Consider the following 25,826-nt stretch of genomic DNA (forward strand, 5'->3'; position numbering starts at 1 on the left):
GTTGGTCTCATCACATATGTGCTGCATGACTTCGTCATCTAGGAAGGCCAAAAGGTAGTCGACACACTCAGCATTTTCGTCCATAGTGAAGGCAGGCTGAACTCCTGAGGAGCTCTCATCAAAAACTAGATTTTCTGGCACAAAATCTGACCCTTCCGTCCATGCGAAGGCGTCCAGGATTCCTTGTCGTGGCGGTGTAGGGCGGGTGGTGGTGGTGGTGGTGGAGGTTGGCTGTGAGGGAGGTTTATTTCGGTCAAGGTCACTCGCACTGACCTTAGGTTGCCGTACAGCACTAGCAGCCCTTACCCTACTAGCTACACTACTTTTCACTCTCCTTGATTTACCTCTACCTCTACGGCCTGCCTTCACTGTTGATGCTGGTGGTGACTCTGACGATGAAGACTCCGGAGATAACTCAGCTGACGATGATGAAGAAATGAGTGAAGTGGGGCTTGGGGAATGGGGAGGTGAATGCACTCGTGACTCATGGTGGGCTGGGTCACGTGGGGGCATTGTTCTGGGGCTAACACGCCGCCTTTTCACTCCCTTCCCATAATTCCTGTCCTTGCTGCACTAAAGGCTCCTTTCCCTTGGAGCTAGACACTGATTCACACATTGTAGCACTCGTTGTTGCTGTTTCTGGCATGATAACCTCAACCGGCTCATCACAAGATTCACCCGAATCATCATAGTCACTGTCCATCATAATCATGGACAATTCTGCCAGTTCACGTGCCACTGCAGAGTCACTAAGGCCTTTCCTGCTTGTCTCACTACTTTTCTTAGGAGTAGAGGTCACGGGGCCCTTTGCAATGGGCGCAGAAGCAGCAGGAATGGCGGGGCGCGAGTGTGACATTGTTTCTCTACAGCGGAGGACAAGGAACTAAATGCCGCGGCTTATCTGAGAAGGGAAGGGTTGACAATGACACTTTTGGCTGACTGATGCTAACTTACATGCTAATTTTTTATAGGTAGAAAATTTCGGCAATACATAAAGAAATAGGTAGTTCCAGGTGAATGTAATTGTCAATTAGGATTCTCCCTTCCTTTCTGATATATATTTTTATTACAGACATCGATTACAAGGCATAATTCAAAGGGGAAATTACCGTGGTAATGTAGCGAATGAATGCACGTGAGGTTTTGTCAGGTGATAATTAGCCAATTTCTGGTGTATAACACTATCACTTACCTGTTTTTTTTTGGTATATATTATTTTGTATAAGTATAGGGCATAGGGCTTATTTCAATGGATGAAATCTGTGGAAAAATCCGGAGGAAATTTGCGTAGCGCAGCGCGGCGTGGGAGGTGAGAGGACAGGGTAATGGAGGGCAGGTAGGGAGTGGAGTCACGAAGGGGGTAAAATCGCTAAATTGTCAATAATGGATGGGAGTACAGATGAGATTTGGAGTGCTGACTAATGTTGGACATTGGCAGTACTGATAGATGATACAAGCCACCACTTGAGAGCCCGGGATAATTTAAAATAACACAGAATCACAAAAGTGACGCCCTGCGGTATGATCCATTGTGGCCGAGCGTCACGAAAGTGATGCCCCGCGGTTAAGGGGTTAAAGAAGCTGTTGAACACAAAGAAGGGAAGTACTAGGAAGTTTAAGTTCTTGGGAAATTACTGGGAAAAGAATAGAAACTACAAGGGAGGATTGGATCAGTAGGATAGACTTGTGTGAGGCAGAAAAAGTCAAAATGGGAAAGCACCAGGAACGGATGGTATCAGTAACAAAATGCTGAAACACGGGGAAGAGATACTAAGAGAATGGATAATGAATGTGTGAAGATTTGACTGTAAAGACACTAGAGTTCCAGAGGACTGGAAGTCAAGCATAATAGTTTCCCTATACAAGGGGAATGGGGAGAGAGTGTGTGTGGCAATCATAGGGGTATTTATGTTTTCAGTGTAATAGGAAAGATGTATGGTAGGATACCTGTAGATGGAGCTAGAAAGAAAACTGATGAAATAATTGCAGAAGACCAATGGGGTCTGGGGATGATAAGGAAGATTCTAAACCACATATTTGCTCAAAGATGTTTAGTGGAAAAGTATTTGTAGAAGGGACACAAGGTTATGCTGCCGGCAGGCTGAATGAGCAACTGTTCAGACTGATTTAGGACAACACTGGTCACCTGGCAAGGCATTTAATGTTTTACTAAACACAGCAGATGTTTTTCAGAGCCATACTCATATAACAAGGATTTTATCAAAACTAATATCGCTTGTTATACCATTTCCTTTTCTCTGGCTGCCTTGGATTCCAACGCATCTTAACACCTGCAGTACAAGTACGTTGATATTTATAAGATTTGTTCCCTCCAGAATATGTTACGGAAATGGTTTGAGATATATTCCAATAACTTTTTCACTCTACTCTTTGCTTTAGGCATTTCATCCTCATTATTGTCAGGTGATATTGTTGAGTGGAAATGATCTGTCTAAGTGAAGGTAGTTTATTATATTCCTATATCTTGATGATTTTATTCGCCATAAAAATTTTTCGAACTGCAATGGTTATATATAGCGTTCAACATCACCTTGACTTATAAAGATAATCTCTACAGTACGATGAAAAAAAGAAAAATGTCGTCTGTAGATCGCAAAAATAAAATAGACTAAATCATCAGACAATGGGGTAAATGTCCGACCACATTCAATAGATGAAGCAATATCAAGAGGATACTACCCTAAATGCCTGTTCGTCAGAACTGCCCTTGTTAATGAGAACAGTGACTGGGTTATTGACCACATCCTGGAGTGTCTGGAAAGGCTGAGGGATGTATCTGACGGCCAGCTGGGACATAAGATTGCCGGTGTAGCTCCGCGTCAGCACCAGCGTCATCAGCATCCACACCCCAAGAACCACACGCTCCCACCACCACCAGCCCACAAACAAACTCACATCTGCTAAAAATAATAATTTTTAAAACGAAGTTTTCCCAAGTAAAATGCAAAACTACATTTAATTTTAGATAAATGGGGTACAGTTAGACTATTACTCCGGCAAGGGTAAATCACTAACCCTCACACACATCTGGTTTACCATTAAATGTTTTTCTACAGAAATCAGTGCACATAAAATGCATAACTACTCAGCTTTTTTTCCTAGGCAATGTATATTATTCTTAGCCAATGGACAAAATACAACTTTTAATTTAGCTAAAGTCACAATTCCTTTGTTATCAGAGAGAAATCCCCGATAGATAAGTATTAGGAATCAGGGCCAATAAAAGTAGTGTTTGTATTTCGCACCTTGCTGCAGCAACACCCGGACCAATCTGTCAGCGTAAGTGAGGAAGTCACTCTTCATGTTGACAGGAAGGCAGGAGAGTAACAGAGTCATGACAAGGAGCACCCCTAGCAGTGAGGCAAGGATGGACGTCCACACCAAAGGAGTTAAGGGCAGGAAAAATCCCGAAGGGTCGATCTCAGGGCTCCCACGGGCAGCAATGATTTGTGAAAAGTACATGGTTGCCGGGTGGGTTAAGCCAACCACTGCATTCCGTTGTGGTGTCATAGTAAATGCCCCAACACTGATTGCCACTTCCTAAAAACAATGCTGTATTAAACACACACACACACACACACACACACACACACACACACGCACACACTGGAAAATAGATAGGAAGATAGACAGATGGATAGAGAGATAGATACATATATGTATGTATATATATATATATATATATATATATATATATATATATATATATATATATATATATATATATATTGTTACGGAACAGAGAAAGATAATGTACACTTTAAGTGAGAATACTAAAAATCACTACTGTCCCGTAAAGTTCCAGGTTCAAAACAAAAGAGTTAGGTAAAATTACAAGTTAAAGTTTAATGCTCAAACTAACAACAAAACATTCAGGACTCATGAGGATAATGTAATGGCAAAAAACAGGTTAAATATATGGTTAACTGCAATAGCCTCTATTAACACGAAATTAGCAAGAATAAATTTATCTAAGTCAGCCCTGATAAAATGAGAAACCGGATAATACTCAGTGAATGCAAGATATATTATTACAGATACAAAATATTATTAATGATGGCTGACAATTAGAACCTTACATGAATTACAAAAAACCTCACTAGGCTTACGATTCAACCTTATGCTACACAGTACAAGAAAAAATGTAATAACACTTATACTCAAATTACACAGCTGCTAGATGGTTGGAGACTTCATGAGCACTCACAATAATAACAACTGTACAGGGGAGGACAGAGATGTGAACAAAATTAGGAGTAGATCTAAGTTGCAATTAATGTAGAGACTGAGCTCATTATATGGGGGCCGGCAGAGCTTGATACAACTTGTAAGAAGGACGCGCAAATGAAGCCATGGGGACAAAGAGTTGACAATCCCACTCTGAACAACAGAAAGAATGACTTTACTATAACGGTAGAAGGGGGGAAGTGAGGTAGAACACGCTCGTGATCAAACAGGCAGCACACTGTACGTTAGAATTACGCAAAGGATGATGAAATCATAGGCTATGTAACACCTCCCCACAAAGAAAAAAGAAATTTACAAAGGAAATTTCTTATTACTCTAAAACAATCTGTCTGAAGTCTAGATAAGCAATCTCCAATTACATTTTCTTTCCCCTTGACATGTTCTATGCGTAATGAATACTCCTGAAGAAGTAGACTCCATCTTGTCAATCTCTGATTTTTATCTTTAAACTTACTAAGGAATTTCAGTGGGTTATTATCGGTATAAATGACTATGGGGTCAAAACCAGAACACAAATAAAATGAAAAATGCTGTAAACTCAAAATCAAGGCCAAAAGCTCTTTCTCAATAGTTGAATAGTTCTTTTGAGGTGGAGTGAACTTCTTACTGTAATAAGATACAGGGTGTTCAATACCCTGATCATCCTCTTGCAGCAAAATAGCCCCAGGTCCTGTATCACTTGCATCAACAGCCATCTTAAAAGGCTTAGCAAAATTTGGAGTAGCGAGCACTGGCTGACTTAATAGGATAGCTTTAAGTCTGTTGAAAGAGGATTCACAGTTATCGGTCCAGACAAATTTAACTCCCTTTTTCAGTAGGTCTGTAAGTGGTGATACAAGAACTGAAAAGTTAAGAACAAATCTCCGGTAATAACCTACCATTCCCAAAAATCTTTGTAGCTCTTTCCTACTTTTAGGTCTGGGAAGATCACTTATAACCTGAACCTTAGCTGCTGGTGGTGCAACATGTCCATCACCAATTACGTACCCAAGGTACTGAACTCTAGCTTGACCAAACTCACACTTTGATAAATTAGCTACAAGATTAGCATGAACCAAACGTTCAAGAAATTTACTGACATGGATAAGTGATCTTTCCATTTGTCACTGAAGATTAATACATCATCAATATAAACAACACACCCTGCCAAACCCTCTGTTACAACATTCATGAGCTTCTGAAATGTGGCTGGTGCATTCTTCATACCGTATGGCATTACAGAACATGCAAAAGTCTTTCCTAGTGTTACAAAACATGAGATCTCCCTAGCACATTCAGTCATAGGTACTTGCCAGTATCCCTTTAACAAATCAAACTTACTTATGTACCTAGCCTTTCCGATCTTGTCTATGCAGTCTTCCACGTGAGGGAGAGGGTAAGTGCCTGTTTTGGTTATCTGATTAACCACTTAACCGCGGGACGTCACTTTCGTGACGCTTGGGAGCAAGGGATCATACCGCGGGGCATTGCTTTTGTGATTCTGTGTTATTTTGAATTCACCCGGGCTTCCAAGTGGGGGCTTGTATCATCTATCAGTACTGCCAATGTCCAACACTAGTCAGCACTCCTAATCTCATCTGTACGCCCATCCATTGTTGACAATTTAGCCATTTCTCCCCGTTCTTGACTCCCCTCCCTATCCCCCCTCCATTACCCTATCCTCTTGCCTGCCCGGCCATGCTACGCTAAGTAAATCTTCCCTGGAATTTTTCACTGATTTCATCCATTGAAATAAGCCCTATGTCCTATTCTTATACCAAATAATATATACAAGAAAGAAATAAGGTAAGTGAGAGTGCCATACACCTGGAATTGGCTAATTATCACCTGACAACACCTCACGTGCACTCGTTCGCTAATTTTCGCTGTTTTTTTCTCCTTGAAATATGCCGTATAATCAATTTTCGTAATAAATATACATGTAAGGAGGGAAGGGAGAAGCCTAAGTGATATTTACATTCACCTGGAACTACCTAATTTATAATGTATTGTCTAGATTTCCTGCCAATCATTTCAGTGCTAGACAAAGCTGTTTCAAGAGCTAACATTGGTAGCTCTGAATTTATATCTCCTAAGTAGGCCTCTAATCTATTTTCGTAATAAATATACATGTAAGGAGGGAAGGGAGAAGCCAAAGTGATATTTACATTCACCTGGAACTACCTAATTTATAATGTAGTGTCTAGATTTCCTGCCAATCATTTCAGTGCTAGACATAGCTGTTTCAAGAGCTAATATTGGTAACTCTGAATAACCCCTAAGCAGGCCTCCACCCCGGCCCTCTGTTATCAGTTTACTCTCATCTTCCGAAGCGAGGGTACGTATGTTTCTTCTTGCTGACTTCAAGGCCTTTTTTCACCCTCATGCAAAGGGCCCTGTGACCTTTACCCCCTACTAAACCTCGTGTGGAAAGAGGAAAAGGGCTGACAATTGATAAAAGAGTGACTACGAGCTTTCTATTGAGTAAAACAGTGCAAGTGGAATTGTAAATAATGTGTAAACAGCAAGTGAAAGTAATGAATGTAAATATATGTGAACAATGGAAAATAGTTTTAAAAGTTATTTCAAATGACAGTGCATAACACAGTGTAAATAAAATAGAAATGTAAATAACGTAAATAAAATAGAGAACGTAAATAGAAATGTAAATGAGTAGTATTATAAGAATACGAGTATATACCCTAGGAGTAATGAAAGTGAAAGTTTCACTCTAGCATGTCTGAATGCTATGAGTTATAAGAGTGAAGATGAAAGTGACATTCACTCTCAATGCCAGTATACAGGACGAGAAAGTGAATGCTACGTATTTTACTGAAAGAAATTGAATCCCTACAGTGATAATAAACTAATACTACTGAAGGAAACTTATGGATAAAGACTGTAGATATATGTAAGTGTTATATAGTAATAGAAATATCAAGTGTGAGGGGTTTTATGAATAATAAATGACAGAGTACCAAGAGTGAACTAGTGCCAGTGCGACGATCAGACGCGCTTGTAATTTCCATTGCTTTCACAGTGTTTTTTTTTTTTAGTATGGATCCCAAACTACTTGAAAATTGTAGAATAGTGTTTATAGTGTTTGTATCTGGCTGTGGTAATCATATTACGGGTTGTCGGGAAGTGTAAAGTGGAGACTTCGTTACCCTACTTCAGAGGTCTCCACAAGTCCTACGGTAACCAACGAAGGCTCAACAATCATTCCAGGAGAAAGCTGAAGGTATGTGCAATAAGCATATGTAATTTTATTATTCTAGGACTAATAACTGATTTTTGGCAAATATTTTTTGAGATTCTGTCAGAGCACAAATAACCCCGTGGGACTCGCAAGTCATTGGTAAACAAGCCTGCGGTGTAGGGGTTAACACGTCTGTAGTCAATGCAAAGCCGCTGTGACCCACCTGGCTTAGGGACTAGAGTGACAGGAGAACTCCACATGCTCTGACAGGGCTCAATCATCTTGTGGTCCAACAGGAAGCCAAGCTCCTTCTCGATGAGAGGAACTTTCACTGGGTTCACACGGAAAGGAGGCAGTTTAATTGGCTTTGCGTCTCCAACATCGACATCATGCATCAACACAGTGGTTCTTCCTGGAGTGGCACGGAACACTTGCAGGTACTCCTGCAGTAATGCCGAAAACTCCTGCCTTTCCTCGGGAGGTAGATGAGAAAGCTTAGTCTGGAGATCATTCATGATATCAGGATTCTTCCCCAAACTATCACTCAGGCTCATGCTGCATGGGAGAACTTCACTTGCAGACTCGGGTGGAACAGCTACAGTGCAGACTGGATTATTTTCGTCCCGCCTGTGATATAACTTTAGCATGTTGATGTGACAAAGTTGCTTGTTCTTTCTACGTTCAGGTGTGGCGATGACATAGTTGACATCACTGAGTTTCTTCTCCACGAAATAAGGACCACTAAACTTGGCTTGAAGAGGTTGCCCATGAACTTGTAGCAGAATCAAAACCTGATCTCCTGGCTGAAAGTGGCATAACCTGGACTTCTTATCATACCAAGTCTTCATCTTCTCCTGAGCAGCTCCTAAATTCTCTCTCGCCAGCTGTAAAGCAGTGGACAGCCGTTCTTTGAACTTCATCACATACTCCAGCAGGTTGACGTCATCTTCCTCCGACAGCCAGCATTCCTTGAGTAACTTAAGGGGTCCTCTTACTTCATGGCCAAACAGTAGTTCAAAAGGTGAGAAGCCCAGTGATTCATTTGGAGATTCTCTTGCGGCAAATACGACGAATAGAAGACCTTTATCCCAGTCTTTCTGATGTTCCAAACAGTATTTCTTGAGCATCGATTTGAGTGTTTGATGATATCTCTCCAATGCTCCTTGGGTCTGGGGATGGTAAGCTGAAGACGTGATCTGGGTGATGCCCAACTCTTTCAGAGACTGCTTGAAAACATTTGACATGAAATTACTTCCCCGGTCTGACTGTACCTCCTTGGGCAGACCAAACTTTGTGAAGAACCCTAGCATTTCCTTAACCACGTTCTTTGCTGAGATATTTCTAAGTGGAATGGCTTCAGGATAACGAGTAGCCATATCAATCAGGGTCAACACATAAGAAAATCCTGAAGAAGTCTTAGGAAGAGGGCCCACAATATCCACCAACACACGGGTGAAAGGCGCCTCAAAAGGAGGAATGGGAACTAGAGGTGCAACCTTTTCGGTCTGATTACACTTCCCCACAACTTGACAGGTGTGACAAGACTTACAATACCAGGAAACATCCCTGAAGATACCTGGCCAGTAGAAGTGTTTCAAAATGAGTGCCACAGTCTTCCTAACTCCAAGGTGTCCTGCCAAACTGGAATCATGAGCCACTCTAATGATATCCTGCCTACAAACACGAGGGATGACAACTTGATGTACAACCTCCCATTCACAGTCGGCTGATGCTGTTGGGGGTCTCCACTTCCTCATAAGTACTCCTGACTTTATATAATAACAAGTAGAAGCACCGGCTGACTCTTCTTCACTGTAAGCAGAGTTAGCTAGACCTTTCAACTCAGGGTCAGCAACATGCAACTCAACCAACTCTTGACGAGACAAATTATCAACACTACGGGGTACTGCCTCATCTGGTGAGTGGTCCAAATTAGCAAGAAAAGTGTCAGCTAGGATAACATCATCATCATCATTATCCTCTAAATCACCAGTAACTTTAGACCTAGCCCTAGTGACAGCACATGCAGGGAACACATCAGGGACATCACAATCCTGGGACGCAGCCACTGGCTCACTAGACAACTGAGGAGCTGGACACACTTGACTTCCACCAATATCATTTCCAAGTAAGAAAGTTACACCTGACATTGGGAGTGTCTCAACCAACCCAACCATAACGGAACCATTAACAAAACCAGACTCTCTAAATTCACTCTGCAAGGAGGGACAGAGAAGTAATTATTCCCTACACCTTGTAAGATTACAGTTTCATTAGAGGAACTAACATTAGAGCCTAGAACACTGGTCAGCATAAGGGATTGGCAAGCACCTGTATCACGATATATTTTAACTGATTTCCTGTCATTACTGTCCAGAGGACTGACAAAACCTTCAGACAGGAAATTAGCACATGAACTCTTGAGAGTGTCACCCACGTTACTTCTCAAAAGAGGAGCTTCATCATGAGGATTTAATTTACCCCTCAAAGCAGGTTCAGTTAACTCAGTTAAAGAAATCTGGGAACTCTCAAGGGTGGACACTAGACCAATTGACTGAATATTTAAAGACTCCTTTTTGTTCACATCACGTTGTCTCCTGAAACATTTCTCCGTAGTATGACCAAGCTTACTACAATAAGTACATTTACTTTTCTGAAATCTAGAGGTGAAGCTGGTATTTACTTCCTGAGAAACATCATCTTTATTCTCTTTTCTGTTACCTGTACTCTGAGTATAGGCAACGTACTTACTCTCAGCTTTCCTTTTTTCTTTAGAATATCTCTTGTGAGTGAGAACATATTCATCAGCTAAAACTGCAGCATCAGAAAAATTATCTATTCTTTTCTCATCAAGATATAGGCTTACATCTTTATAAATACACCTCTTGAAGTCCTCCAGCAAAATCATCTGCTTAAATTTACCAAAATCAGAATCCACATTCTTAGAATTTAACCACTGCTCTAACAGATCTTCTTTGATTTTTGCATACTCAACATGGGATTGCATATCTTTCTTGTAAGTTGTCCTAAATTTTACTCTCTAGGCTTCAGGAACAAGCTCATAGGCCTTAAGAATCAAGCTCTTAACTACATCATAATTATCAGATTGATCCTGAGGCAAAGATGCATAAGTTACTTGAGCTTTACCGGTGAGAACAGTTTGAAGGAGTACTGGCCAATACTTTTTTGGCCAATTAAAACCTGTAGCTACCCTCTCAAACAACTGAAAATACTTTGTTAAATCAGATTCATTAAAAGGAGGGACAAGTTTAACATTTTTAGCCACATCAAAATCATCAGAGTTAGATGATCCAGTTCCACCTTGTTTCATGTGATACTCATGGTCTGCCTGAATCCTAGCAATTTCAACTTGTGCCTCAGCCTCCGTAGCACGAGCCTGAAACTCAGCTTCCTTAGCATGAGACTGTGCCTCCTTAGCCTGAGACTCAGCCTCCTTAGCACGTGCTTGAAATTCAGCCTCCTTCACACGAGCCTCCTGCAGGGCTAGCTGTAACTTAGCTATTTCAATCTGCGTTTGCCCATTTGGAGGAGTTACATTAAACAAGCTTTCATTAATCATGTCAACAATTTGATGTTTAGAATGATGAGAGCGAACAGCAATTCCCAATTGTTGAGCAACAAGCTTAAGTTCATTCTCTGTTCTGTTTTCTACATCACACACTGTTTGCACATTTGCCAAAAAATCTTTGGCTTCATCAAGCGTAGTAATAGTAGACATCATGAATAAATCACTGTCACAAAATATTAAGCAATATCCTTATGATAATATCCTGAATATCCTGATAAGAGGTCGCCAAATTTATGTTACGGAACAGAGAAAGATAATGTACACTTTAAGTGAGAATACTAAAAATCACTACTGTCCCGTAAAGTTCAGGTTCAAAACAAAAGAGGTAAAATTACAAGTTAAAGTTTAATGCTCAAACTAACAACAAAACATTCAGGACTCATAAGGATAATGTAATGGCAAAAACAGGTTAAATATATGGTTAACTGCAATAGCCTCTATTAACACGAAATTAGCAAGAGTAAATTTATCTAAGTCAGCCCTGATAAAATGAGAAACCGGATAATACTCAGTGAATGCAAGATATATTATTACAGATACAAAATATTATTAATGATGGATGACAAAAAGAACCTTACATGAATTACAAAAAACCTCACTAGGTCTACGAATCAACCTTATGCTACACAGTACAAGAAAAAATGTAATAACACTTATACTCAAACTACACAGCTGCTAGATGGTTGGAGACTTCCTGAGCATTCACAATAATAACAACTGTACAGGGGAGGACAGAGATGTGAACAAAATGAGGAGTATATCTAAGTGGCAATTAATGTAGAGACTGAGCTCATTATATAGGGGCCGGCAGAGCTTGATACAACTTGTAAGAAGGATGCGCAAATGAAGCCATGGGGACAAAGAGTTGACAATCCCGCTCTGAACAACAGAAAGAACGACTTTACTATAACGGTAGAAGGGGGGGAGTGAGGTAGAGCACGCTCGTGATCAAACAGACAGCACACTGTACGTTAGAATTACACAAAGGATGATGATATCACAGGCTATGTAACAATATATATATATATATATATATATATATATATATATATATATATATATATATATATATATATATATATATGTATATATATATATATATATATATATATATATATATATATATATATATATATATATATATATATATATATATATATATATGTATATATATATATATATATATATATATATATATATATATACAGTATATATATATATATATATATATATATATATATATATATATATATATATATATATATATATATATATATATATATATATATATATATATATATATATATATATATATATATATATATATATATATATATATATATATATATATATATATATATATATATATATATATATATATATATATATATATATATATATATATATATATATATATATATATATATACATAGCTCAACTTCTGACTTCGTAATAGCCTCTTTATATCCTGACCTTCTTCACCAGCTGGCCAATCATGCCTGTCCAAGAGCCATCAGGGAGTTCCATCCCCCATTGTCCATCTGCTGGCGCAAAGTACTTTATTCTGTAACAGTCATTTAATTTTCATTAAATATCAAATTGCAAATATATCAGGAAATAACAGAATAGCCGTAAAAATATATACTTTTCATTGATTCACGATCATACTGACAGCTTAGGTGCATACAGTTAAGTCTCCTATATTAAACACAGTCCTGTTATTCTCTTCCAGCTAATGCTGGTCGACTTTATCAGCTAAGAGTGAGCCTTGAAAGTTTTAGATATATAGTATTGTCACTATTAACACTCATGGTCAGTATAAGTCTTTTGTTTCAGTAAATTCTGGATGATTTTATCCATATGAGAATGAGTCATAGGATCCATAAAGTGGTAAGTGTTTTCAGTTATTTTATTATTTACGAATAGTTCTACTGTATGTATTGACAGGAAAAACTATCTATCTATCTATCTATAGCCGACGCCCTAATCTCGCATAGTGTGGCCGCAGACAAAACGCCTCCAAGTCGCTCTGTCACCCACTATTTGACTACCCTCCCCCCAACTCACTCCTCGCTCCCTCATATACCTCTCAACTCCATCCCTCCACCCCATCCTCGGTCTTCCCCTCCCTCTCCCTCACTCCACCTCACCTACATACACCCACTTAGTCAGTCTTTCATTCTCCATTCTTTCCACATGTCCAAACCACCTCAGTGTATATCTCCTAATCTCAACCACATCCACATGCACCCCACAACGTTCCTTCACTACTTCATTCGTCAACCTGTCCCTCCATGTCACTCCACATGCTCCTCTCAAGTAGCTCATTTCCACTGATCTCACTCTTGACTTGTTCCCCTCTTGCAAGGTCCATGCCTCGCTTCCATATGTCAGGGTAGAGATCACAATACTATCGTGCAGCGAGTTCTTAACTTCCATACTCACCTCCCTACTTCTCATCACTGCTTTCAGTGAACCAACAGCCCTCTTTCCCTGCTGTACCTTTTCATGCACTTCATCCCCCAGAGTTCCATCCTACTCATCACACTACCCAAGTACTTGAATGCACTCACATTCTCCATATCCTCGCCATCCAACCTCACCATGCATTCTTTGACTTCATTCCTCTCAAACACCATAACTTTACTCTTGTTTACATTAACTTTCTGATTCCTCTTCCTACACAGTCTCAAATTCATTCACCAAACCTTGCAACTCCCATTCATCTTCACTCAACAATACTGTATCAGGAGCAAACAACAAGACCAGAATCTTCCAATATTCACCCTCATTCATTAGAACCATCCCCACATCCACTGCCCTACCTTGCACCTCCTTTACAACCCCATCCATGTATATATTAAACAGTCATGGAGACATCACACAACCCTGTTTCAGTCCCACATTGAGATCAAAGATCTCTCTCAGCTCACCATCGACTTTCATCGTGGCCCTAACTCTTTCGTACATACTCTTCACAGCACTAAACAATTTCCCCTCCACTCCATATATTCTCAATACCTTCAACATACCTCGTCTATCTATTCTGTCATAAGCTTTCTCCAAGTCCATGAAGGCAGCATACACTTTCTTTCCCTTCTCTAGATACTTCTCCACTAAACATCTTAGAACAAATATCTGATCTACACACCCTTTTCCCTTCCTAAATCCCCCTTGTTCTTCTCCAACTAACTCCTCTGTTATATGCCTAACCCTATCAATGAGTATTCTACCATATATTTTTCCAGTCACACGAAGAAAACAAACACCCCTATGGTTACCACATACTTCTCTCTTCCCTTTTCCTTTGTACATAAGAACAATTCTACCTGATTTCCAGTCCTTCGGAACCCTTCCCTCTTCCCAAGCCAATCTGCATAACTTCCATATCCACTCCACTACAATCTCACCCCCATACATGCATTTCACCACACACTCCATCAGTTCCTGGGGCCTTTCCCATCTTGATCTTCATTGCTTCCACTAGTTCTGACCTACTGATCTCTTCCTCCCTCCTCTCATCTCTCCTTCTCTCAGCCATTCCCCAACCACTTATACTCGCACTGCTCTCACTCTCTACATTCAACAAATCCTCAAAGTGCTCCTTCCATCTCCTCAATTTCTCTCTCTTCTCCACCGACAATCTATTATTCCTATATTTCACTCCCCTACTATTACCCCTTTCACACTGCCTTACTTTCTTTACCTCCTTCCAAAACAATTTCTTACTCTCCCTCCATTTCACACTCAGATTCCTCCCAAATTCATCATCCACTCTCCTCTTACTCTCCTTGATGAATCTCTTCACCTCCCTTCTCCTGCTCACATATACCTCTCTCTTCTCTCTCTCATCTTCTCCTCTATCTCTACTCACTAGCCATTCACTACATGCCTTCTTCTTTTGTTCCACAGCTCGTTTCACCTCATCGTTCCACCATGCTGTCCCTTGCACACTCCTGCATCTCCTCCTCACTCCACAAACCACCTCACACACTGCACGTATCTCTTCTGTGAATATCTTACATACGTCTTCCACCCCTTCCATCTGCTCTAACTCATACCTTCCCAATCTTTCTTCCACTATGCTCTTATACTCTGCCATTTTCTCACTGTCTTGCAATTTTTCTCACAGGAGGTGTTTCCTCCTGTCTTCCCCAGTGTCTCTTCAACCATTTTCTTTTGCAGCCTTACCTTGGCCATCACTAAGTGATGGTCCGAGATTCTCTTCCCCCAGCCTCTCCACACTCCTGCATTCACCACTTGTCTTCTCATTCGCTCATCCACACACACATAGTCTATCATTGCCTTTCGTTCAACAAGTTGACCATCCATCCTCATCATAACTCTCCATTTATACCTGTGGATCATCTTATGCTGAAAGTAGGTGTTAGCTATTGCTAACCTCTTACCAGCACAGATGTCCAGCAAAGCACAACCATTCCCATCTACTTTAGCTGGCACACCCCACTGACCAACCACTCCATCCACTTGTACATTCCCGACTTTGCCATTCATGTCTCCAATCAAAAACACTCTCTCACTCCTCTCAAACTTGTCCATACATGCTTCTATACTTGCCCAAAACTCACCTTTCACTCTTGCCACTCGGTCCTCTGTCGACGCATACACACACACAATCACCCACGCTTGTATACCTACATTCATCCTCACCCATACAATCCTTGCATGCACTGTTCCATACTCTCTTATATTCTCCTTCCACTTCTTGCTTATCATCAGACATACTCTCTCTCTTGCCCTCTCATTCTCATTAACTCCTGCACATATTCCTAATCCGTATTCCCATTCCCTCACCATTTCACCTTCCCATTTAGTTTCAGTCATTCCACATATATCCACTCTTGCATCTTCAAGCACCTGTACAATCTCTTTCACTTCATCATTCACTCCTCTCACATTCCATGTCCCCACCCTCAGAATTTCCTTTGTCTGTTCCTTAGTCGTCAACATATGGTCCGTTCTGGTCTGAGGCGCTTTATTCGCTTGTTTAGTTAGTTCTTTTCATGGGGTGAGGCATTAACCCACCACCAACCCTTTTAGTCTCCCCAAACGACAAGCAGGAATACTGGGGGAGTATTGTTGAAACCCCCCTACCCCCAGGGGTAAAGAAACAATATATACAAACTCACGCAAAGTTCATCTCTTCACCAAGTGTCTTGACCAGGTACTCTTCTGGGGAGTGGCCAATTATCTTCGTTTCCCCTGGTGCATCTGGATCATCCAATGTTGTCCGTTCAAAAATAGGAAGCAAGAATCTTCCTACAGGCAGCCGTGGTCTGTAGGGGAACCTAGAGAGACAAAATTTCTATTAGTTCAGTGTTTATCCTAGAGAGTTTCTTAAGACAGTTTCAAACTCTAGCCTCTCGTGGGCTAGCCAGCTATTGGAGTTAGGAATTTAGGTGCTCCAAATTGGTAATATGAAAAACTACATAAATAGCTGACACACTTAAACGAGTTTAGCTTTCTTTTACCTCTGTTATTTCCACATCAGTGACATTAAAAGCCTCTCCACAAACCATAAGAGAGATTACCAGAGGAGGAGGACAGTGGGAAAAACAGGAAGTGAGAGAAGCTGCCAATTGGAAGAAATGTGACAAACGAAGTTGAAAAAGTTAATGACAAAGTAACAAGACTCAGCATAAAACCTCGTTTCCTATTTTCATCTGAAGTACAGAGTATCCAGAAACTACAAAGTCTACAAGTGTAAAAAAGTAGAGATTATTTTTTTGTATGAAACCTTAATGTTCTCTTTAATGAAACTGATATCTTCTTAATATAAACAGTATTTTGTACATGGGGATTTAACCTATCACTGATCGGGGCACATATTTACAATTTTACCCTACAGTATATACATGATTCCCATACCCAAGCTGCTCTCAGACAGATAACATCACGCAGCCTGCACGGTGCAACAGAACTACCTCAACACCCTAAAGACTTTGGTCGAGAGCAACAAGCTGACAATAACTCCAGCGAAATCCACCACCACACTCATCACCAGCAGCAAGCATGAGCACAGGTACTCCCCAGGCATCACATTTAACAATGTTCCTGTGCCATATACCCACTTCATTAAGAACCTAGGAGTGGCATATGACACTGAACTCACCTTCAAGGATCACTTAAAATATATCCAGAGACGGAGCATGCAGGCTCAATGCACTCTGGGCAACTATGGGACCAGGCATTGGTCAGTAAAAAGAACATTCTGCTTGGTCTAAAAACAACACATTTTTTCAGTGATGCCCTATACCTCCCCAGCAAGAGCTCCCATCCCAACTAACACTGACAACACCCAGGAAATCATACAGAACAACGCTCTACTCATCACTGCTGGCAGCACCAAAACACCTTCCACAGATGACTTACTCTTTAAGCCCAACTAAGGGGGTGTCACTTTGAAGTGGCGGTGGGGCTTGAAGTTCGGCTGGCAGTTTCACCTACTTTGGCAGCCTACCGACCTTTGTGGGGTTCGGCATCTGTTGGCCTCATTAACCAAGCAATCCTCTTGCATCAGTAATAGGTGAGGCCTGCCGGTGTTGTTGCTCCTCCCTGTCCATTCCCCATCTCGGGCAGGGTCTTAACCTTCCCACGTGTTTGCTGTGCATGGCATTAGATACTTCTGTGAAATGGAAGTCCTAGGAGTTGAGCAATGGTGCACACGTGCCCCGTACATATTAACACATCATATTGGTTCCCTATTCTTCCTACACAAGTGGCCTGACTGGGCCCGGCAAAGGTCAACCAGTTGGTCACATGTTGGCTAGAGTTTAGTGAACGCTGCAGTATCTGGTGGCTCCAATTATCACCATTCTCTGGGTAGCCTGGCGGTTACTATGTAAACTCCCTTACTAACAATGGGGTCTCCAGTGGTGTTATCCCTGCCATACAGACTCCTGTTGGACTCCATGCTGAGTGAAGGGGTGCAGGAGAGTTTTTTGTTTTTTGTTTTTTTTTGTCCAACTCCGGACATGGCCTGTTCACTTAAAAATATTGATGATGATGATGCATCTGTTCCCAGACATTCTTCAGACTCTTCCTCTCATATTGCCACTCTGGATCTTTTCCAGACCCATGGGGATTGTCCTCCTTTGTCCCAGTGTCTGACTGGGACTAGGAGACGTTCTCACTGGGTTGTCTGTCTTTTTAGTACCGCCCTGTGGTAATTTGTCTGAGTCAGTTTCATATGTGAAATACCTCATTTTGAAATCTTCCAGCACTGGATGTGTTTCATGTATTTACATGTTACTGTGCCACTGTTTCTGCTTGTGGTTGAGAACTTATAATCTCCTCCTGGAAGGATGGTAAGAGCCATATAGAAGTGTTCTTGGAGAGAGCTCCATTTACAGGCTCTGACTTCTGTATCTGGTAACAATGTATCTTGTATCCCTTATGCTACTTTTCACTAGTGTAAGGTGTATTTTTTCTTGTGACCTTCTGCAATGATAGGAGACATGGCCATTGGAGGAACTGAGACCTTCTGGTGTGGTGACTGTTGAACACTTACGGAAAAAGATACAGTAGGTGGTATTATGACCCCAACTCCAATCCGGATTGTAGCCTGTGACCTGCTGACATTGCCTGCCTCTGCGAAACTCAGTTGGTTGTCACTTCTTGTGAAACCCTCCATACCAAACACAAAGCGATGTTATTATTATCAGAGATATGGACAAGTTAGCCACTTTTGCTGCCGTGCACAAGTTAGGCTTCCTGGTATCTGTGTCTCCTGTGGCAGCTTGACCTATGCCTTTGGCTGTCTAAGGCTCCTTACATGCTACCACTGTGGAGGTACCCATGCTGCATCTTCTCAGCACAGTCTTAGCTACTTCTTCAAAAAGGAGATTTTGTCCATGTGTACTCGTGAGAAGGTTTCATTCACTGAAGTGGAGAAGAGGCCCTAGACCTGCTTTTTCAGGCCTGGGGTTACGTATGTTTCTGTCCTTTCTGGTGCTCCTGTGCACTGTCCTGTGTCTCTGCAGCTGCCTCAGTCTGTTTCGACATCCACTTCTCCGGTTTGTCAGTCACGATTCCTGAATATCCTACTGCTTGTGAAATTGGTGTTCACTCTCCCTCTTCAGATGTTCTGTCCCCACTTCAATGACAGAAGGTTTGAGCCCTTCCGTGGTGGTGGCAGAAGTCCATATTGATGCGTCCACTTCTCCTGATGTGTCCAGCCTCCCCACAGTTCCTCCAGTGCCTTGTAAGTGTTGCCTTGATTCTTCAGAATCCTCTGAGCCAGTGTACCTTCCACCTAAAGTCTCCATAATGAAACCTTGTAAGGATCCTTCCGCTGATTCCCTCCTCCTGGCATCTCTGGAGCCTGGCCAGGTGCAGTCTGGGGCTGGTGTTTTGGCGGTGGTCCAGCCCTTTCCAGGTGATATTGTTGCCCAGATTGTTGGTGCTCCTCTTCATGTGCATGTGTTCTCATCCTCGTAGGGTCCTGCTTCTGTGGAATCTGCCTCTTTTTGTGCTTCTGGTGGTAGTGCTGGCTACCCTAAATCTTCTAGGGCAGCCTGCACGCCGCCTGCCAAGCAGCCTGTTTTTCCTGCTCTGAAGAAAAATATTGTAAAACCTTACTGTTCCTCCTCCTTACAGTTGCCTTCAAATGGTCGGCATGGTGTTCAGCCTCCTGATGCTAGACAGTCTCTTTCTAAGGGCCTTCCCAAGCACTGTTCCAAACCTGACTACCTTTCAGGGACCGTTCATTCTTGCAATTTATCCTGCTTTTCCCTCCACTGTGAGTTCTATCATTCAATGGAATTATGACATGTGAAAACAGCGAGGAGATATGTCCTCTTTTTGCACAGGTTTTGCCAGTCTGCAAGTGCATACAGGGACCATGACTGGTGGTGGTGTTCCTTCCAGTCCTGCTGGTTACCTTTTCTTTTATTTTGATGCTGTTCCTGCCCAAAGAGATCATGGGGGTATTGCTGTCTTCCTTTATTGTGATATTCCATTCACTTGTCTGAGCCTTTCCACTTACAAGCTGCTGCTTTTCAGGTCTTGCTGCATTGTCGGTATGCAAGTTATCTTTATCTCCCTCCTGGTGCTGCTGTAAGAGCGATGAATCTGCAACATTTTATTCAAATTCTTCCTTCCCCCTTTCTTTTACTGGGAGAAATGAATGGTCGTCACCTACTGTGGTGTGGTGTGGTCAATCCTCTGTGTACTTTGCTGGCTTCTTCGGTGGAGAATGAGGAGTTAAGTGTCTTGATTTCTGGTGAAATAACCCATTTCCATTGCCAGACAGGAACTTTTACTACCATCAATTTGTCTGTGTACCCAGCTGATGCTGCCTTGAATTCCGATTCCTTTGTGTTGCCAGACTTGCATGGCAGTGAGCATTTTCTCATCTTTTTAACTGCTGCTAATGATGACCCACCACCCTGTCTTCCTTGCTAGCAAATGGATGGGAACGTATGGTTTTTTTTTAATGCGAGGAAGAAGGAACCAAAGGCTGAGCCCATATTAATGTTCCTTCCAAGAAAGAAACAAAAACAATACAAAAGACAGCCAAATTCGAGATCCATTCATTTCAAGATGCCTGGACACACTGCGTTTGAAAGATGGGAGATCATAGGAAGTAGGAAATACAGACAGAGGGAGACAGTTCCAAAGTTGACCTGATGCATAAATGAAGGACTGAGAGTAGCGGTTAACTCTTGCATTAGAGAGTTGGACAGCAAAGGGATGAGAGTTTGTTGCTAGACGGGTGCTATGCACCCGTCGTAGAGGTGGAGGGATGCAAGCAGACAGTTCAGAGGAGCAGTGACCATTGAAGTAGCGATAGAAAAGAGATAAGGAGGCAACAGCACGGTGAAGAGACAAAGGTTGAAGGGAGCCAGAAAGAGGAGAGTTGATGAGACGAATAGCATTTGACTCCACCCTATTGAGAAGAGCTGTATGTGGGGAGCCTCCCCACACATGAGAGTTGTACTCTAAACAGGGGCAAATAAAACCCCTGTATAAAGTCAACAACTGTGCAGGAGTAAACAAGGCATGGAGCTGACTTAGCACACCCAATCTCCTTGAAGCAGATTTTACAAGAGATGTAATATGATCTTTCCAAGTCCTGTGTGAATGAAACCCCAAGCATGTTCGAGGATGATGCAGGATTGAGCTGGACATTATTAAACATTAATGGGTATTCCTGTGGAAGATTTTGATAAATTGATAGGTGTAAAAACTGAGTCTTTGATGCATTAAAAACAACAAGATTATTGTTATCCCAGTAAGAGATTAGAGCCAAGTCAGACATTAGGTGTGCCATAGCCTCATCCCTTGTTTGCTGAAGTAACTGCTGAGATGGACGTTGCGGGAACAGAATGGAAAGTTGAAGGATGGAATCATCAGCGTACGAGTGGATAGGGTTAGGTGTACAGCTTAGAAGATCATTGATGAATAAAAGGAAGAGAGTTGGTGATAGGACAGAGCCCTGAGGAACACCACTGTTAATAGATCTAGGAGAAGGACAATGGCCGTTTACAACGGCAGCTATAGAACGACTGGAAAGGAAGCTATAGATGAAGGCACAGATAGAAAGATAGAAATCATAAGAGAGCAATTTGGAAATAAAAGATTTATGTCAGACTCGATCGAAAGCCTTTGAGATGTCAAGTGCAATGGCAAAGCTTTCGCCGAAGTCCCTAAGAGAGGATGACCTTGAGTCTGAATGTTACGTGAGAAGATCACCAGTGGAGCGTCCCTGATGTAACCCATATTGACGATCAGAAAAATGGTTGTAATAGGAAAGATGCTTTAAAATTTTGCTGTTAAATGTGTAGATCCAATGTACCTGAGTGATCCACAGTGCCTGATATGTCTTGGTTTATGTTGTGTGCAATAGGAAAGAGATTAAATAAATGTCTTCAAATATATCGCTTTGTTTTTTATTTGTCCTTTACATGAAAAGACGTTTCTTAAATCAGATAATAATAGTGGTAATGGTCTGGAGAATAAGAAGAAATTTGATAGAAAACAGAATGAAGAGAGGGAGAGTTACTCGCATATGAAAGTTAGACAAGGCCACTCACTCGAGCTTTCCCTCAGTCATTTACCCATCACCCACCACAGAAGGTGGACGTGTGAGATGAGCTCTCTTGATTAAAACATCTTCAACTCTGTGTAGATTTGGACAGGATGTATTTGACCTAATAATGGAGGAGGGGGGGATGCCTATTACAAAGTGTCCAGGATTAAGCGTGGGTAGACCTGAACAGAGGCTTGAAGTGGGGTTTGCCTGAAGGCATGCCCAGTGGTACGCAAAGGGTGCGGGGGGTAAGGAGGAGGAGCGGATGCCCATTACATGGTGCCCAGGAGGACGCATGTGTACCCCTGGCCACTGTTGTACTACTTAGATCTTATATTTACTAAGGAAGAAAATTGTATTAATATAATGTATCACCCTCCATTCGGCAAAAGTGATAACGCAGTATTAAATTACAACTTCAGGATTGCATATGATATAGTTCATAGTAATGAAAGTTATAAAAAGAGACCTAGCTATAAAAAGGGGAACTATCATGACCTAAAGAAATACTTCTCAGAAATAGATTGGGAAAAAGAGCTTAAAGGACAAGATTTAATGTGATATATATAGAAAATTCTGTGAACTTTATGAAAGAGGAGTCCAGAAGTACATTCCACAGCACAAAGAAGCAGAAAAGAAAAGAAAGAAATGGTGTAATACCGAATGTAAAAAAAAAAAAGAGAAAAAAGAATTTGTTGTGGAACAGATACAGAAGACACAATAGTGAAAGGGCATATAACAACTATAAAGAGGCTAAGAAACTATTATACAAGAATAAGGAGGGAAGCCCAAAAACAGTTTGAGGGCATCATAAGTAAAAATAGTGATCAACCGAAGCTATTTTACAGCTGCATCAGAAGCAAAACTAAAGTAAAAGATAAAATACAATCCATTACATATGAGAGGATCACCTACACACAAGAGAAGGATATTTCTGAACCACTAAATAAGAATTTCCAATAAGTTTTTACAGAAGAAAATAGTTTTGAGAGGGATTATATGGAACATGCATGCCCACACACACTACAAGATATACGAATATCTGAAAAAGAAATACAGGAGGAGTTAAGTAAAGTGGACAAAGGAAAAGCAAATGGTCCTGATGAAATTTCATGTTGGGTGTTATATGACTGTGCAAAGAAATGAAGTAAACTATTACCTTAATTTTCAAGGAATCCTTGGGACAAGGTAAACTACCTGATATTTGGAAGAAAGCAAATATTGTCCCCTTATTCAAGAAAGGGAATAGACAAAATCCACGCAACTACCGACCAGTATCACTAACCAGTGTCGCAAGCAAGGTATTAGAAAAGCTGATAAGAAAAGTTTGGGTAAATCATCTAGAACACAATATGATAACAGAAAGACAGTTTGGTTTCAGAAAGGGAAAATCATGTGTTCCTAATCTATTGAGCTACTATGACAGAATAAGAGAAACATTACAGAACAGAGAAGGATGGGTGGACAGTATCTACTGAGATTTCAAGAAAGCATTTGACAGAGTACCGCACCAAAAACTTTTACGGAAACTGTACCATCAAGGAGGAATCCGAGACAAACAATATTGTTGGATGCAAGATTTTCTCAAAAAACGAGAAATGAGACCAGTACTAAGAGGAAATTACTCAACAGGGAGGGAAGTGACTAGCGGAGTTCCACAGGGCTCAGTGCTGGCACTAATTATGTTTTTAGTGTATATAAATGATATAGACAGTAACACTGGAAATGAAAGCTATCTAAATATGTTTGCTGATGAGGCAAAAAAACAAGGATAATTACTAACACAGACTCTTGTAAAGAGCTACATGAAGAATTAAATAAACTTCATGAATGGAGCAATACATGGCAAATGGAATTCAATGTGGACAAGTGTCATGTAATCAAATTTGGTAAAAGTGGAAAAAGACCTGATTGGGACTATAAGTTAGGAAGTAAAACCCTACACAGATCAGAAAAGGAGGACCTTGGTGTGATTATCAATAACCGACTATCTCCGGCTGACTACATCAGTGAGAAGGTACGGAACATGTATACACTGCTTGCAAATATGAGAATAGCATTCACATACATAAATGAAGACAAGCTAAGAAAGATAATAACATCATTCATTAGACCAACCCTGGAGTATGCGTCAGTGGTCTGGTGTCCTTATCTCATAAAAACATATAGATAAGATTGAAAAAAGTTCAAAGGGCCGATACAAGATCAGTACCAAACTTAAGGGATCTAAGCTATGAAGAAAGACTAGAAAAACTGAATCTATCTACACTACAGGAAAGAAGGAAAACAGGAGACATGATTATGCTATATAAATTCATATCAGGGAGGGAGAAAATAGACATAAATGATTACATAACCTATGGCGATGCATCAGCAAGAGGACACTGCAAAAAAACTGCAAAAAAAGAGAGGCGATAAAAACGTAAGGAAATTTAGTTTCCCAAACAGGGCAACTGATCAGTGGAATGCACTACCGAATGAAATTGTGTGTGCCAAAACAATTCATAACTTTAAGGATATGTATGATAAAAATGGTTTAAGACATGGGACAGCACAAGCTTCACTCATTCCTGTAAAGATACAATTAGGTAAGAACACATACACACACAGACACACACCAGGCACTGGGCAGAGTGGACGCACATCAACACCACTCTGTACCAGGCCAAAACCTGGCCAGTGGTTATACCTAAATTAGTATCTTTGTATGAATCAACCTCTGTACCAGGTTAGATTAAATGGTGTCCTAATATAAAAAGAAATTATAAGTAAGACCGTTGTTCAGATAGTAAAGAAAACGAAGTAGCACAAAAATGTGCAAGATCAGCTGAGCAGTTGTTTAGTCTGCAACTCTGCGCCGAGGAATGTACTGTAAGTAGAATCTGTGCTCTTAGTACTGCATGATGGCCTACTTTAGTAAAAGCAAATTTGCAAAAGAAAAGGGATAAAGACAGAAAGCAGGATGATGATTTCTACCCAGAACTGGTTGAAATGGAGACTTACAATAAACTGGTGGAACGAGTAAGCAGATTAGAGATGGCTTTTCAGAATGAAATTTATGAAATCATGCAACAGTTGCACTGGCAGAAGCAAGAAATAGAAAAATTAGGAAGAGAAGTAAAAAAGAAAGACACAACAATAGATGAGCTGACAGTAGGGATAGGTTCACTTAGGAGGAAAATTAGTGAAATGGCAGGTACAGTGGTCAACCACAAGAGTATTATGGAAGAGTTTAGAGATGATACAGAGACAATTAGGCAAGCAAGCAATCTGATAGATCAGAGCAGTGATATTGAGGAGAATATAACACAGGTGAATGAAGCGGGGCCAAGCTACAAAAATGATGTGGAAACCACATACGCTGAAATGGTGAAAGTAAACAAATACTTTGAAGCAAGGGTGGAAGAAAAAAAGCATTAAAATGGAAGTGAAAAGAATAATCCAGAACAACTCTAAATTGGTCAGAGATTCAGCAGATATCAACAAATCTATAGTAATCACTGGTATAGAAGAGGAAGAAATAAAAAACAAGATCTCGAGAGACAAAAAGGAGATGGCAAATGTAATGAGCCTATTGAAGGAAGTATCAGGAAATCTGTAATAAAGACATAGAGGAACACAAAAGGTTAGGGAAGTATGAGAAAAGTAAGTCAAGGCCTATAAAGGTAACCTTCCATAGTGTAAACACTGTGGAGGAGATACTAAAAAATACAAAGAAAAACTCATATAAAAAAAAG

At 40.8% G+C, this 25,826-nt stretch overlaps 2 protein-coding genes across 2 annotated transcripts in view; both read right to left on the bottom strand.

Annotated features, from left to right (window-relative positions):
* Positions 1-2,685: 2,685 nt before the first annotated feature.
* Positions 2,686-3,525, bottom strand: LOC145402666 (uncharacterized). Its single transcript, XM_080274648.1, has 2 exons — positions 3,267-3,525; positions 2,686-2,918 (listed from the first exon to the last, which is right to left on the bottom strand). Exons 1-2 carry the CDS (start codon positions 3,481-3,483, stop codon positions 2,686-2,688), a joined length of 450 nt encoding a protein of 149 aa, XP_080130774.1. The 5' UTR covers positions 3,484-3,525.
* Positions 3,526-12,497: 8,972 nt separating this feature from the next.
* LOC145402667 (uncharacterized) overlaps positions 12,498-25,826 on the bottom strand; it is a 98,079-nt gene continuing 84,750 nt past the window's right edge. The window contains exons 8-9 of the mRNA XM_080274649.1: positions 16,187-16,345; positions 12,498-12,600 (exon numbers count right to left, since the gene is read on the bottom strand). Of these exons, the coding sequence (XP_080130775.1) occupies positions 12,498-12,600; positions 16,187-16,345 (262 nt within the window). The remainder of the gene's footprint in view (positions 12,601-16,186; positions 16,346-25,826) is intronic.

The sequence above is a fragment of the Coenobita brevimanus genome, chromosome 58 (genome assembly GCF_032717465.1).
Source record: "Coenobita brevimanus isolate Jiangsu-jjx chromosome 58, ASM3271746v2, whole genome shotgun sequence".
NCBI lineage: Eukaryota > Metazoa > Arthropoda > Malacostraca > Decapoda > Coenobitidae > Coenobita > Coenobita brevimanus.

Coding starts and splice junctions, on each gene's coding strand:
- LOC145402666 (XM_080274648.1), bottom strand. CDS start 3,483: ATGTACTTTTCACAAATCATTGCTGCCCGTGGGAGCCCTGAGATCGAC. Junction 2,919..3,266: donor CCGGGTGTTGCTGCAGCAAG/GTGCGAAATACA, acceptor TATTTTTAGCAG/ATGTGAGTTTGTTTGTGGGC.